At 40.8% G+C, this 14,049-nt stretch overlaps 3 protein-coding genes across 7 annotated transcripts; 1 reads left to right on the top strand and 2 right to left on the bottom strand.

Annotated features, from left to right (window-relative positions):
* Window positions 1-276: 276 nt before the first annotated feature.
* Window positions 277-9,585, top strand: LOC128721766 (annexin B9). Of its 5 annotated transcripts, none has more exons than XM_053815555.1 (6): window positions 277-309; window positions 2,299-2,371; window positions 5,042-5,524; window positions 5,605-5,830; window positions 5,900-6,081; window positions 9,373-9,585. In XM_053815555.1, the coding sequence occupies exons 2-6, from the start codon at window positions 2,345-2,347 to the stop codon at window positions 9,424-9,426; spliced, it is 972 nt and encodes a 323-aa protein (XP_053671530.1). In that variant the 5' UTR covers window positions 277-309; window positions 2,299-2,344; the 3' UTR covers window positions 9,427-9,585. The 5 variants fall into 5 exon arrangements, with proteins under 5 accessions (XP_053671530.1, XP_053671532.1, XP_053671531.1 ...); XM_053815557.1 differs by lacking the exon at window positions 9,373-9,585 and adding an exon at window positions 8,004-8,881; XM_053815556.1 differs by lacking the exon at window positions 9,373-9,585 and adding an exon at window positions 8,501-8,881.
* Window positions 9,586-9,592: 7 nt separating this feature from the next.
* LOC128721771 (DNA repair protein RAD51 homolog 3) lies at window positions 9,593-10,743 on the bottom strand. Its single transcript, XM_053815561.1, has 5 exons — window positions 10,583-10,743; window positions 10,413-10,519; window positions 10,152-10,342; window positions 9,939-10,070; window positions 9,593-9,874 (listed from the first exon to the last, which is right to left on the bottom strand). Exons 1-5 carry the CDS (start codon window positions 10,741-10,743, stop codon window positions 9,593-9,595), a joined length of 873 nt encoding a protein of 290 aa, XP_053671536.1.
* A 940-nt stretch (window positions 10,744-11,683) lies between these two features.
* Window positions 11,684-13,409, bottom strand: LOC128727814 (GPI mannosyltransferase 3). Its single transcript, XM_053821796.1, has 3 exons — window positions 13,279-13,409; window positions 12,351-13,202; window positions 11,684-12,266 (listed from the first exon to the last, which is right to left on the bottom strand). The coding sequence occupies exons 1-3, from the start codon at window positions 13,401-13,403 to the stop codon at window positions 11,684-11,686; spliced, it is 1,560 nt and encodes a 519-aa protein (XP_053677771.1). The 5' UTR covers window positions 13,404-13,409.
* Window positions 13,410-14,049: the final 640 nt, after the last annotated feature.

Here is a 14,049-nt window from a genome sequence, read left to right on the forward strand (position 1 = left end):
CCTGGTACCTTAACTAATCGGCTATTAAGCTATAAGACCCAAATTTAGATACTTATTTCAAATGTTAAAAAAGCCGAAAATGTACAGAAAGTTGGTTAAAATTTGTCTCATTAGCCTATCAAGCGTTGATATTCATGACCTGACGATTTCTCTTATTTTGCGTTCAGTCAGCAGCACAAACCAAATGCTTGACATGACTCATGGCTAGGTGTGCGACGGCGGTGCGAACACTTCTCCGATGTGCGACTTGAAAAACGAAGCTTAGTTTTCGTTGAACGTTCAAGTCCGTCGGATCGTGTTGCTCGTCTGGTTAGTACGGTACAGTGTGAATCTACACCGCTACCCTGTCCCCATTTGGGGTCAAATCCCGCCACAGTGCCCAACATAGAGTGTACACATTCCATACTCGTGCAACAGTGTAACCACAGGGTTCGAATTTAGCAGATGGTTACTAAAGACGCAAGCAAACCGCCCGATTTGGAGCCACCGTGGCATTAGTGGGCATATGAATGCCGGCTACTTACGGAATACCGGCTCTGACCATAAAAACAATTCAGTTTTTTGTGTATATATGCGTGTTTGGACAAAAATGGCAACACTGTACAGCAGGCTGCAGTATAATCTTTGCAGTCGTTTTTTTACTCTTCTTCCTTGATGCATCCTCGCGCTAACGAACGTTAGCAATAGAGCGAAGGCGCAAAATTCCGTCGCGACTGAAAGGAAGCGTCGATGAAGAAAACCAGAAATCGGCTAATAAAACCTCTTGCGGACAGAGGTCAGATCGAGGTGGGACGCGAAAAAAAAATACGATCCCCGATGAAACCATTACAATCGCAGTCGGCTGTGATGCTGTGGTGCGCTGGTTTCGAATGTTCGCGCTCCCACGGTTTCATGTTCAACAGTGGGATCCATCTTGCATGAAATTTCACTGTTACCGGCTAAATTTAACGACGAAATGCTGTTTGCTTTCCCGTGCCAGCTAAACGGTTAGGGCGACTTTCTCCGTGACCACGACACCGTGAAACGCGGGTGCAACGTTTCTGTGTCACGTGGTACAAGGTTGAGAGAAAAGCGTCAAATAGATGCTAGGGAATACAAAAATTAGTTGGCACTTCGTTTGTTTGTGAACTAGCGTTGGGGAAATGAGCTGCTTCGAAAACCTCGCATCCCAACGGATATCCAGGCAATGTACATGAAATCTAAAACCAACTGTGCGAAAACCAGATGTTTCCACAGTATATTTTTAGATCTACTGGAGTAGCATACAGCAGTACTTCGTTGAAGGTTCTCTCCTAGTATAGCTGTTGCTCGAGGACAAACTATGGCCAGTTTTGAAAATAATACCAGCCTCCTAGTGAATGTTAGTGTAGGTGACAAACATGCTCAATTAGCGCATCACGAATACGTTAGCGATGCTCAGTTGGCAGAAGAATGACATCATCTCAAACGCTCGATAATTGTTTCTTTTCTTGTGGAACTAAACATACAGCAACGATTTCAGGCTAGCTATGTTTGAGACCAGACTTTCATGCTTTTTCAAAGTATGTCAGCTTTGAGAACAAATTGTCATCTTATTATTCAAGTACCTCGTTTCCGGCAAATGTACATCAAACGGCTATTGTAGGCAATTTTTCATATATGCGTGGGAGCAATGTAATTAACTGATTCCCAAAACCAACCAACCCCTAGGTAGAGAAACCAAATTTTAAATTCAAATGCATGCGAACAAGTAAGCAAGGTCCGTTATCACGTGTGGCCTCCACCACGTACAGATACGTGCGTTGGAAGAACCAAAAGATCTAGTGTGTTGGTTGCTTTACGTGAGAACATGTGTCCCCGTTGAGCTGTGGCGTAGTACACGTTGAATGATCTAACGTGCCACCGGTTTCAATGCATTCTTCCACCGTAACAATGCGTTCAGGTTGCGCATGCACTCACATCTCCATGCGTTAGAGTTCCCAAAGAGGCCATATTCTCGTCGGGCTATTTGAAGCACCGATCGTTCGTGCTGGAGGTTAGGGAAAGTTTAGATACCTTAGCTAAATGTGATTTACCGAGTCAGCCCGGGATAAAGCTCACAGCGACTGTTGGGAGGAAATGTCTTGTAGTCTAGAAACAATTGTACAAATCTCTATACGGCCTGGCCATCCTTAAATAAATAATAATAACTAAATGTGACGATGGATGGGGGAAAACCCCTCGTATTACAAGCGTAACTACCAGTGATGTTAAGACATTCTAAATGGAAAATATCTAGACCTCAACCTTATATTGTTTGCGTGTTTTTTTTTCTTCCAGAAATCAAACTCCATTAAAACAAAACCTTTAAAAACGTTAGTACACCATGGGCTCCCAGTATTATCCATTCCAGGTAAGTACTTCCAGTTCAGCCATTTCAAAGTATATAATGAATCATTTCATACAAATGCAACGATCGCGCCAATGAATCAGTTCACTATCGCGTCATTGCATCTCGAAGTATCTGTGAATCTGTGCTGCTGATCTCATACGTTTGATGGCTGTAGAGCAAATCACCTCGTTCTAGATAGCAGGCTGAACGCACGAATGACTTTATAGTGGCGCGGATTGTGGGTACAAATAGGTGATAGATATTACCCTAGCTCACTATAAGCAACGCTTTGAAAAGTTCTGATTTAGACGTAATGAAAAAAAGCATGATTCTTAAACCATTTGCTAAACCACATTGATACTTTAGACTGAAGTACCGAAGGTCGCATGCATTATAGATATGGATTTGAAATAGTCGGTTTTTACTTTCACTTATTTCAAATTTGTGTGCGTAAACAATATGTAGCACCTTCCAAAGTGACCAGCAGCAATTCCTTTGGTTCGTTATATCGCAATTCGTTTTTTTGGTTCAAAAGGTTATCAATAAGTCCCTGGGTACAACAAAAAAACAGCGCCGATAACGCTTGAACGAAAAACAAATAACAAAGATACCAATAATTGGGTTTTTATAATTAGCAATACGATAACGATTGTATATAAACGACTAAAACAAAACAATGCACTGTGTGTAATATTAACTATACTCTGTCTACAAAAAAACCTCTTCAAAGGCTTCGCAGTGGAGCTGGTTGTTTTTATATTTAGCTATGTGAACGTTCCCCCTCATAGGGAAGTAAAACTATGTTTTGCCTTGACATAGCAATCCCCAGAGAGCATGACATCATCTTCTAGGTGGGCCAAGCTTGATTCTTTTCCGCAAATGCACGCTACGCTTCGGAAATCCGTATGAAGTTTGCGGACAAAATGAAAACGAACAAGAAATAGCGAGCATAACGATGGACGTCTAGTCCAGACGGCGCCATACTTTTAGTGCCCGAAACAGAGATAAGAAAGAGAAGATGTAAGACCTTTCGCCAATAGATGATTGAGCGACAATTATAAAGAATTACAACAGAGGCTTTATAGATATTATTGAATACGGAGGAATATTATTGAATGCTTTAATGGTATGCTTTGAAACTTTGACCTCAATTGTTAGAGTGCAGTGACTAGAAAACCTTTCTGCAATCTTTAATAACGCATTAGGAAACGTAAGTGGTATTAATACATAGGCGTAGACATAGTTAGACGTAAGTTACATTGTTCATATTTAGCTAAGCTGCTTAGTATATAGGTACGTGTCGATTACGTCTTATTCAGGCAATCAACTTATACATCTGCTATGGTCTTCAGTTTCATCCTACCGCTCTCACCTTGAACGTGGGACGCGGCTAATACCCTTGAAAACAACGGATGTAGCAATAACTGATGTTGACACAGCCTTGCAGCAAGTTATACCCGACCTTCCCGGTTACCTTTCACAGTCACGTGCAGGCCTACATTTGACCTACGACACATCCTCTTGCACTGGTGTCCGCGTGTCACAATAAATGATCACATTCCATGCAAAATGTGCACTATGAACTCCCCATTTCCCTTTTTTCTGTTCCGGTGTTTAAAAAAACACCACGAGGTGTGACTGAATAGTGGTTTCTATCGATTAGTTGAAGCCACCTCTGAGAAAAAAATATTCCATTGTGAAGAAACTATACCAGCCACCGTATATTTCAATATTTCCCACCACGTGTCATGCCTGACACAATTAATTTGGGGAGTGAATTGATAAGCATGACCACGAAGCAGAGAAAGTGTGGATGAAGTGAAGAGGGAAAAATCGATTTTGACCAACCATAATGGTAGGTTTTTTCTAGGTGTGTGGGTGTAATATGTTCAGGGGAAAACTTGGCCACGGGTCCCAGCATTTAGCGAGAATCCGCGGCAAAATGTGTCGAGTGAACACCCCGCGGATAGATACTAAGCGTTTACTAATACGTAGCGTAAATTATTGATTAGAATGACTAGATGGATTGCAATGATTGGTTTCATTATGTTGGATTAGCTATAGATTTCTACTATTCACCGCGATGTAGGTTGTCCTTCTGCAGTAGTTTGTATTGAGGCGCATGTCGAGAGTGACCTCAAGCTGCTTTCGGGCCTAAAGGGTCTATTTGGACGTGACTCGTTCATGAATAATCATTTTTCGGCCACTGTTGTAAGACGAAACTTAGAATGAGTAGCTGTCTTGTAGAATCATCTTTTTACTGTGGTGTTGAATCGCACAATAACTCTTCCGGCTTTCCATTCGGAACGCATCCAAATAGTCTATTACTTGAGATCTTGTGAACCACTTCAGAGGTCTGGGGCGTTAGAAGCGTGAAAATGCAAACACTTATTCGCTCATGCTATCGAAAGTTATCCTCCGGACGCGCGGGTTGCTGCGTGGGGCACGCCACATGAGTTCCGATGGATTTTTGTACAATCATTTCGACTCGATAGGCAGCATGTCTTGTTTGTACCAAGAAGAAACGACCGAAAGCGTTGAGGTTCCGGTGAGTGATGCGTAGAGAGAGAATTTTATAGTAAACTCCGAAATTTCTATTCACAAAAAAATGTATTAAAGACCCAACTGGAATTGGTGATGGTCATTGAACGATGGTCGTTTGGTCTAACTCATGTACCCTGCTTTTTCTAGTGCACACCGACCGTCTATCCGGCGGATCCGTTCGATGCCAACGCGGATGCCGCCACGCTGCGTACCGCCATGAAGGGCTTTGGTACGGACGAGAAAGCCATCATCGAGGTGCTGGCTCGCCGCGGTATTGTCCAGCGTCTTGAAATCTCTCAAGCATTCAAGACATCCTTCGGAAAGGATCTGATCAGTGACCTCAAGTCGGAGTTGGGCGGAAAGTTCGAGGACGTGATCATGGCGCTGATGACGCCGCTGCCGCAATTTTACGCCAAGGAGCTGCACGATGCCATCTCTGGCATTGGCACGGATGAGGAGGCGATCATCGAGATCTTGTGCACGCTGTCGAACTACGGCATCCGTACTATCGCCGAGTTCTACGAGCAGATGTACAACGTTACACTCGAGTCGGATCTCAAGGGAGACACGAGCGGCGCATTCAAGCGGTTGTGCGTTTCGCTAGTACAGGGCAACCGTGACGAGAATAACGTAAGTAGATGCTGAAACAATGCAGCCTGAAGAGTTGGTTCTTTTACGGTCATATGTCGTTTTATTCTCCATCCACTCAGGGCGTTGACGAAGGTGCAGCGGCGGCCGATGCCCAGGCACTGTTCGAAGCCGGTGAGGGTCAGTGGGGTACGGATGAGTCCGTGTTCAACCAGATTCTGGTGACGCGCTCTTATCAGCAGCTTCGAGCCGTGTTCGACATTTACGAGAGTATTGCCGGACATTCCATCGAGGACGCTGTGAAACGCGAATTCAGCGGTGCAATCGAGGAAGGCTTTAAGGCTATTGGTAAGTAGACTGCAGAGAGCTGCACTGAAGCCGGTACTGTAATGATCAATTTTGTAACTCTCCGGACAGTTCGCTGCGTTCGATCGAAAGTGCATTACTTTGCCAAGCGTCTTCACAACTCGATGGCCGGCCTGGGCACCAATGACAAAACGCTTATCCGGATCGTGGTCAGCCGATCGGAGATTGATCTTGGTGACATCAAAGAAGCGTTCCAGGAAATGTACGGAAAATCGCTCGAATCATGGATTAAGGTACGTTTTATTTATTTTTTTCCCTAAATGTAGCTGTGACATGTAGATTCCTCTCTTTTTTGAGATGAATTCAAACATTTGAATTTGTCACTTTTTTTTTGCTTGTTACAACACGCTGCCTTACACTTCATTTCAAGATATGCATTCTTTACTCATGAATAACTTTGAACAAGACAAACGAAACAGACTTGGAGACATCAGGAACAACACATGCTTACTCGGTAATAGACACACCTTTGCTTGCATCTTCTTTTGCCTCATCCGACAAGAGGATGTATCTAACAAATATTCCCTCTAACAGCAGTAAAACAAACAACACAATCTATCCAGTAATAAACACACAGTTGATAACGTTCTAGTACTTTCGACCTATTTCAAATAACTAAACTCCCCTCTCTGGAAGCCATAATTTTAATTCCAACAAATTGTCGTTACTTAATGACACTAAAAATGTTCCAATTTTCCTTACCTTCAAATTTCTATTTGAAAGATGACGCGGATTTTTCCCCTGTTCAAATATATAAAGACAAGCTATAGATAAATTTATGTAGCGATATTTACAACGTTTCTGCGACTAAAACAGACAAATTAAAGCATCATGACGCATATTTTACATAGTATTTCTAGCGTATAGCGTATATAGTTTTAGGGCGCGCTTTTTTACATATAGCTTTTAGGGCACGTGTTGAACACGTGAGTTTTTTTTATGAATTAAATCGCTTAATATAGGATCGACACTTTCATGTTTCGTCTCCGTATCCACAATGCCGCCCTACTTCATTCGCTACTTTTAAAAACTGACACAATATATTGCTTTTGAAACCATAACCAGTTTCCAAAAGCCGTGCTATTCGAACAATCCAATTTTATCTTCTTCATACAATCCTCTACTACTGCTGCTGTTTTTCCAGGGTGATACATCGGGCGATTACAAGCGTGCTCTGTTGGCAATTTGCGGCTTCCGATAGAAGGGTTGAAACGACTATTGAAGCATAATCACCTCTCAGTGTATGAGCAATGAGCAAAATTTATCGTTGTTATAAGAAACAGTCTCGCACTTAAGCTTTTCAACAGCCACCATCGATTTTACCGATGATGAAACACTGAAGAGACAACCATTACGGGAAATAATGAGAATTTTAAAGCGACTTTAGCATCTCTCACAGTAGTCGCTTTACAACTTATCATCGACAAACAATAAATCTCATGTTGCAACTTGATTTGATTACTGCATTGTGGATGCCTTTCCATTAATCCACCGCCAGTCCCATAACAGAGCTTTGGCTCCTATACAATCCCGTCCTACTCGAACTGAAATCTCTTTCTTGTACTTTAATCCTTATCTCTATCATAACTGTTTACCTCTTGTGTGCCTCATGGTGCCTCGTTTTAGCACCAGCCTAGTGGCTAAAACTGAACGCATTAAACTGCATTAAATCGTACAAAAGCAGTCAGTAATAGAAGTCATAAAGTTTGCAATCGTTCTCCTATATTTGCTCTGCGTTACTTTTGTTTGATGTAGTATCTGTGTCAAATCATTATTATTGACCATATTATTCAATAAACGAATAAAAAAAAAATTTTGCACATAGTAGTATCGTGTGATTTTTTCCCTCATTTGTTTCGCTTTATATCGTCAAAATCATCAGCTATATTTTCTATTAAGTTTTTGTGTTCAACTTCACATTAATAAATGTTTCATCATTACCATGCATAAGTAATAAAAAAATTACTCATAAATGTATAACAATTGAGTTTGGAATTTATATTTTTGCTATCAAATAACAATTTTTTTCTTCTAACCAATGGCACTTGTAACACTTGCGCAAAATTCACTTAACAGGAATATGTTAAATGACATCAGGTGTTTTTTTTTCTTTTTTGTCTTTTTGCACCTTATTTTTTATGCGTGTGCCCTACAGGAGGATCTAGGAGGCGATAATGCTAACCTGCTGTACCATTTGGCCGCTTACTAAAATGCCATCCTCTCCAATGGACAAATTATGCAATACACATTCATTTGTGAAGGAGCGTGTGGATACTAGTATAGCATCCTTTAAGGCTAAGGCTTTGATAGTGCCGAATGTGGCATTAAACATACAGTATTCCAAGCTATAAGTTCGAGAATTACATTCCACAAAAAAAATAATTTGCAAACATTTAATGTTTATGTTTGGTTTTGTTCGGTGATCATCATTTTAGAAATGTGTTGTACCAGTCCGGTACTGTTTAATTATTTTAACATCAAAGTTGTCAGGCAAATACCACAGATGAATACCAAAATTTGATTTATTTGAACCAACTCAAAGCACAATTCAGATTACAACATTATTTCGGATTGAAGTACCGTAGTGCCTTATGATGTAGCTTTCTTTCTTATGCATTATTTTTGGCAAAATTCCATCCGTTTATTTCGCAGGAGGATGTCGGAGGTGACCTAGGCGACCTCCTGGCCACTTTGGCTGCGTTCTAAGCACATCAGTTTATTACAGGAGCATGGCATTTATATTGGAGACGATTACTTAGCGCCAGTGTGTAATAATAGCCAAATTGGTGTTGAATGATTTTCGGCAAAAAATATCCATTGCAAATTAATTCCCCGATAAACGCACGTATAGCACGCAGCGTGTTTGGCACAATAGTGAAGAAAGAAATGATTTGGTCAAACCTAAAGTGTTTATTCATCAATCCCTGTACACGTATTATTTTGTTATTCATTCTGGTGTTTGCTCTGTTATCCTCATGTAACAGTTATCGGACTAATTTGAATAAATTGAAGAAATATGTTCATGTTATCTTATTTATACTGGCATTTCTCTGTGATTTGATTCCCGAAACCATGAAGTGCATCAATTGTTTACAGATAACTTATCAGTTTTGGCAACATTACTTAAAAAAAATGCAACATTATGCTTAGCAAACCGAACATTATCTACACAAAATTGCACACCAATTGTACAACCCAAGCAAAACGTAACAACCAATATGTCTTCTAGACAGGCAATGCAAGGAATCTTGTCTGTTAAAGTTTTTTAATGGTAAAAAAGAACCTATTGTCTAATGCATATTGCCAAAAAAAAATTCCCCTCTAGTATTGAAACTAGATTACATAATAAAATATCATCAATAAGCTAGATATAATATACTTCTAACTCCAACACAAGAAGTCAAAACTGTCCCCAAACAATCCAAATGGTTACAAGTAGCTCGTAAATTCCCTAGTGGCCGGATTGTTTTCAACCGTTCCGCAAATTGATAAAATGATTGACAATGGATTTTTATTCCTTTCAGGGCGATTTGAGCGGTGATTACCGTGATGTGTTGGTCACGCTGACATCTTATTGAGACAGTTAGTGCAATTCATGGGTAAAAATTGCCGTATTAAGCAGCGTATTTCATAAAGTGGTACCAGATTTTGCATCCTGTGCATCAAAGTTAGTCGCTAGCCAGTGTGTTGTCTCTTACTGCTGTCGTAATAAATGTTTTCTACTTGTCTTCATTCTTTTCGCGATCAAATAGACACTTTTTGTTTGATGCTTCGAATGCCTACAGACTCAATTCGAAACGGTATCGTAACTGGAGGAAAGTGTCCTTTTTCTATTGAGGCAACATAGCTAATTTGTTCGAGATTATGAAGATTGGAGCAGGTTTCATCCCTGCCCAATAAAATCCGTTGATTGATTTTGTGAGAATGGCTTTCGCCAAGTGCGGGTACAATCCGGGGATCTTCCATCCGTCGTTCCGAAGTCTCATTGTCCGAAATTCGCGTGGTTACATCGTTCGTAACAATAACCTATAAATACAAGTAAGCAGCTATTAGTGTGTTCCAGAAATTATGTTTAGTTTTATAAACTTACTGCACAGCCAAATCGATTCGCAAGTTTATGCAAGAGCGTAAGTATTTCATGAAGATGCTTCACTCGTTTCAACGAGCTGCTTGTCGTGTTTCGTATGAGGAATGAAAGAGAATCAATTACTATCAGTTTTATCTGGCAGGATGAAACAAAGAAACCAACTCCGTGAGTTCAATACATAAAACAGGTACGGGTTAGTTCGAGTAGCATACGTACCTTTTCATGATCATAAAGTTTATTTTGCAACACAGCAATTGCTTCTATAATTTCACTGTAACTTGATACATGAGAATACATTATACCGTCCAAAGCCGTGTCTTGTGTGAATCCAGATAATACGTCTGTTGGATTTAGTTTTCGAAACAACGCGAGATTCCTACAATGGATTTGGCATGCATGAGCCATTTCTTTATCATCATAAGTGCAAATTTGAATTAATAATCTATTCATAGCTAAAGAAAAAGTTATTGAGCTTACCTCGTACTCGCTGCGGAGAGAACCCATAATTTGTATCCAAATACACGGCGCATCCCTCCACACCGCCTAGTTGCCGGGGTATTTGAACGTTTATCAGGAGCTGTAAGCTAGTGCGCAAGATGACGATAGCCTTTATTTCTGTCGCTTCCAGTCACGTTTTTAAGTCTTACCACAGTTGTGTTTTCCCGCTACCGGGAGGTCCACATATTTCTGTTATGACTCCTGCAGATATACCACTGCCCAGTGCAAGATCAAGATCCTTGCAAAACGTCACTATGCTTGTCCGTCCCTCTTCTTCTTTCCAAAGATCTAGTGCCGATCTTTTAAACATATTTAATCGATTTCGGAACGTAAATAAACCCAGAAACTATGCTCAAGATTCGGTTTGGATTGCCTTTGAAACTGTTTGTCAACAAACATTCAAAAGAGCAGAGTGACAGTGTGAATTATTGCATAGTTTTGTAAACCTCTAACGCATGACAGAATCACAAGCAAATGCACAGAAATATGCATTTTGTTGTTAAATCAAATGTTTGAATAAAAATCAAAAAATGTTAAATCACCATAGAACATAGAATTCCATTTTATAATTCTTTTTATATAACCTTATTGTTGGCTATACTGCAACCAAGGTTTTTCAATTCTGCTACATTCAATATTCTCATCGGTACAACGATCATGCATAGCAACTTTGAATTATTTTCGTGCAGTTTGAAAATTACATAACACTCATCTTGCAAAAATGTGGTTTTTATTCAATTCGTTCGGAACTTATACCCTACATGTTACAGTTGTCTGCAAAACGGCATACTGACCGTTAATCATTCGATGATAGTCATCGTACACTCGACGTACAAACGGCATACTGACCGTTAATCATTCGATGATAGTCATCGGATAAAGTATATTAGGGAAGGTGGTAAATTATCTTCTATATTTTGTCTTGCTATTGGTAAAACGATGAAATCATCTAAATCAAATTTGAAATTATTTGAAACTGTTGGCAAACGTTGTTCCTAATTACTAAGTATTACACGAAATGGTGCGCATGGCTGCACGAAAAAAAAAAATATTTTGTACTTAACTTAACAGCAGATTTGTTTAAATTAAATTATGCCTCAAATTTTTAAAATTGCCCCATAGAATGGTATTGCATCCACACAAAACGTTAATGTTAACTAGAAGCATTTTGATTGATGTGAGAAATTAAAAAAAATGTTTCTTCGAACCAGTGCACTGATTTAGAACTGGTCGATGTCGAAATAGTAAATTTATGAGTTATATTCATCGTTTCCAGTTTCGTAATCGTCTTCTTCATTCGCGGAAACACTTGCAGTTGTGCTAGGGGGTATCGCATTAGGATCGAACCGTTCGTAAACCTTAACATACCCTCCGACGCGTCCAGAAGGGTAATCGGTGTGGAAAAATGAAGCTTTTTCCTGGTAGATGGACAAAAAATCTTTAATTTGCTGCTCAAGAACATCGAATGCTACCACATGCGTCGGCAGGGCGCTCAGTGGATGAACTGGAAGATTTCTGCGTATCCAAACCATGGGGTTGTCGAAAAATTGATCTGCTTCATCGACATAATTCTCTTTATCGGCCAGATTCGGTTCACAATGCAGAAAGCGCATCGTAACGTTCTGGTGAACATGACTGTACAGTGGCGTTGAGTGGCAGGGCATAAGGAAGAACACTTTGGCGGGGTTGCTGAACTCATCACGATAGTCTCTTGCTGTTGAAGCCAGGTAAGGCATTACGTCCAATGTACCACGTTGATGCACCAGCCCGGTGTAGCCAGCCATCAAACCATTAACAGCTACTACGAGTAACGCCACAAGCCAGATCATTTTGCTGTAAATAGTCAACGAAGAAAAATTGTAATGTCGAGTGTTAGCCGTTTTTCTCTTTTAAATTTGCGATGCTTTAATACGTTACCTCGAAGCTTTACGGCTCCAACGAGAGAGATAGTCGGCCGTGACAAACAGACACATGGGTAATATCGGCAAAAGGAAGCGAAACTCTTTGTGTGAGAGCAGCGAATATACGAGAATAGTGAAAAACACTGAGTACAGTAACACTAAACGCTCTTTGAACACCTTGCGATGGCGCACGGTTTCATAGGATGCCAGTAAAAATGGTAGCACGCTGATTCCTAGCACGACTGGAAGCCCAGCATATAAATACCAATACCATGGGTGTTCTCCATAGAAGCTACCGACGCCCTTTAGAACGTTGTACTTAAGAAATTCGAAAGACGAAAACAGTAGCGTTCCATGGAAATAGCTATCGATGCCTACGCACAATAGCCCAGTTAGTGCTCCAATAAGCAGATAACGCTTCAACAGCAGCTCCCATGTTGGGTGTGTGGATTTTTTTATATGATAAAGACACAATGGCACCCACGGTATGACCGAAGTGGGTCGGATGAAGAAAGACAATGCAACCGGCCAGAGAAACCTGGTACATTCGGAAACCCAAGGGAAATAGCTGAGAGCAACCATTGTAAGTGTGGTTTCCAACGTGTTCGCCATGGTACGTGAACCGACGTAGAACCAGCACCAGGATGAAGCGAGCAAAAACATGGACCACTTGCTTCGTTTGCACCACACGTAGAAGCGATAGTCGCCGTAGGCACTCAGACAAGCCTGCAAAATCCGTGGTAGCATTGTCAGAAGATCGACGGTGTCTAGATTGAAAACGGCCAACAATTTGTACAAACCGGCAATCAATGCCGGATATAGATAGCTTCTAATGCCGGCAGTCCATTCCCATGTGAGATGTCCATAGCTAGAACAAAAAATTCAACATTACATTTATGTTGGATGACTGATAATTACTAAATATAGAAAAAACAATCATTTACCCGAATGCCAAGCGATGGGCCACTTCTAGACTTTGCCAATATTCGTCAGGAACAAACCAAGTCGTTACGAGAAACACTGATGCGACGCGTAGCGCCACAAAAACCCAAAAAGTGCGGTTCCACATGCTTGCAAGAACACGGAAATATCGAGACGAGACCTCCGCCGAGAAAGGTCAACACGCGCCCTGCACGATGCGGTAGTCTTTCACGCAAAACGTTTCAGTTAAATACCGGCAAAATTCGAAACCACACTTTTCTGGTTATCTATGCACTTCTGAAGGGATGCCCACGATGCACGTGTTCGATTAGCGCTTTTTGATGCGCAAACCACAAAACGCAAAGTGCTCCTGTTGGTCCAGTGAAAGTAGCCACTCCTCTCCGCGCAGCACCGCTACACGCCAACGAAACCGTTTTTTCGGACGCGACGAAAATAAACTATGCGCATGCCGAGCGTGCAAGAGGTGAGGTCATGGTATGTGCTCAACTAAGAGTATAACACGTTTGACATATGCGGGGCACCTAGCAAGAGTGGTGCGTATCGCAACCCAAGAGTTTATTAGAAAATATGCTCACCAAAAGCATATTTATTGTCTTTGCATTATTGTAACATCAGTTTAAAGTATAAAAGCGTCGGAGAATGATATTTTGTTATTTTTTAAGCATTAGTTGTCCCACCTGACTTACATGTGGAAATATATTAAAAAAAAAAACATAACTGTCAGATACAGAAGTGCAAGTTCGTTCTCTTGTTTAGACGCCGCCGATTTGCCG

The sequence above is a fragment of the Anopheles nili genome, chromosome 2 (assembly GCF_943737925.1).
Source record: "Anopheles nili chromosome 2, idAnoNiliSN_F5_01, whole genome shotgun sequence".
Lineage (NCBI taxonomy): Eukaryota > Metazoa > Arthropoda > Insecta > Diptera > Culicidae > Anopheles > Anopheles nili.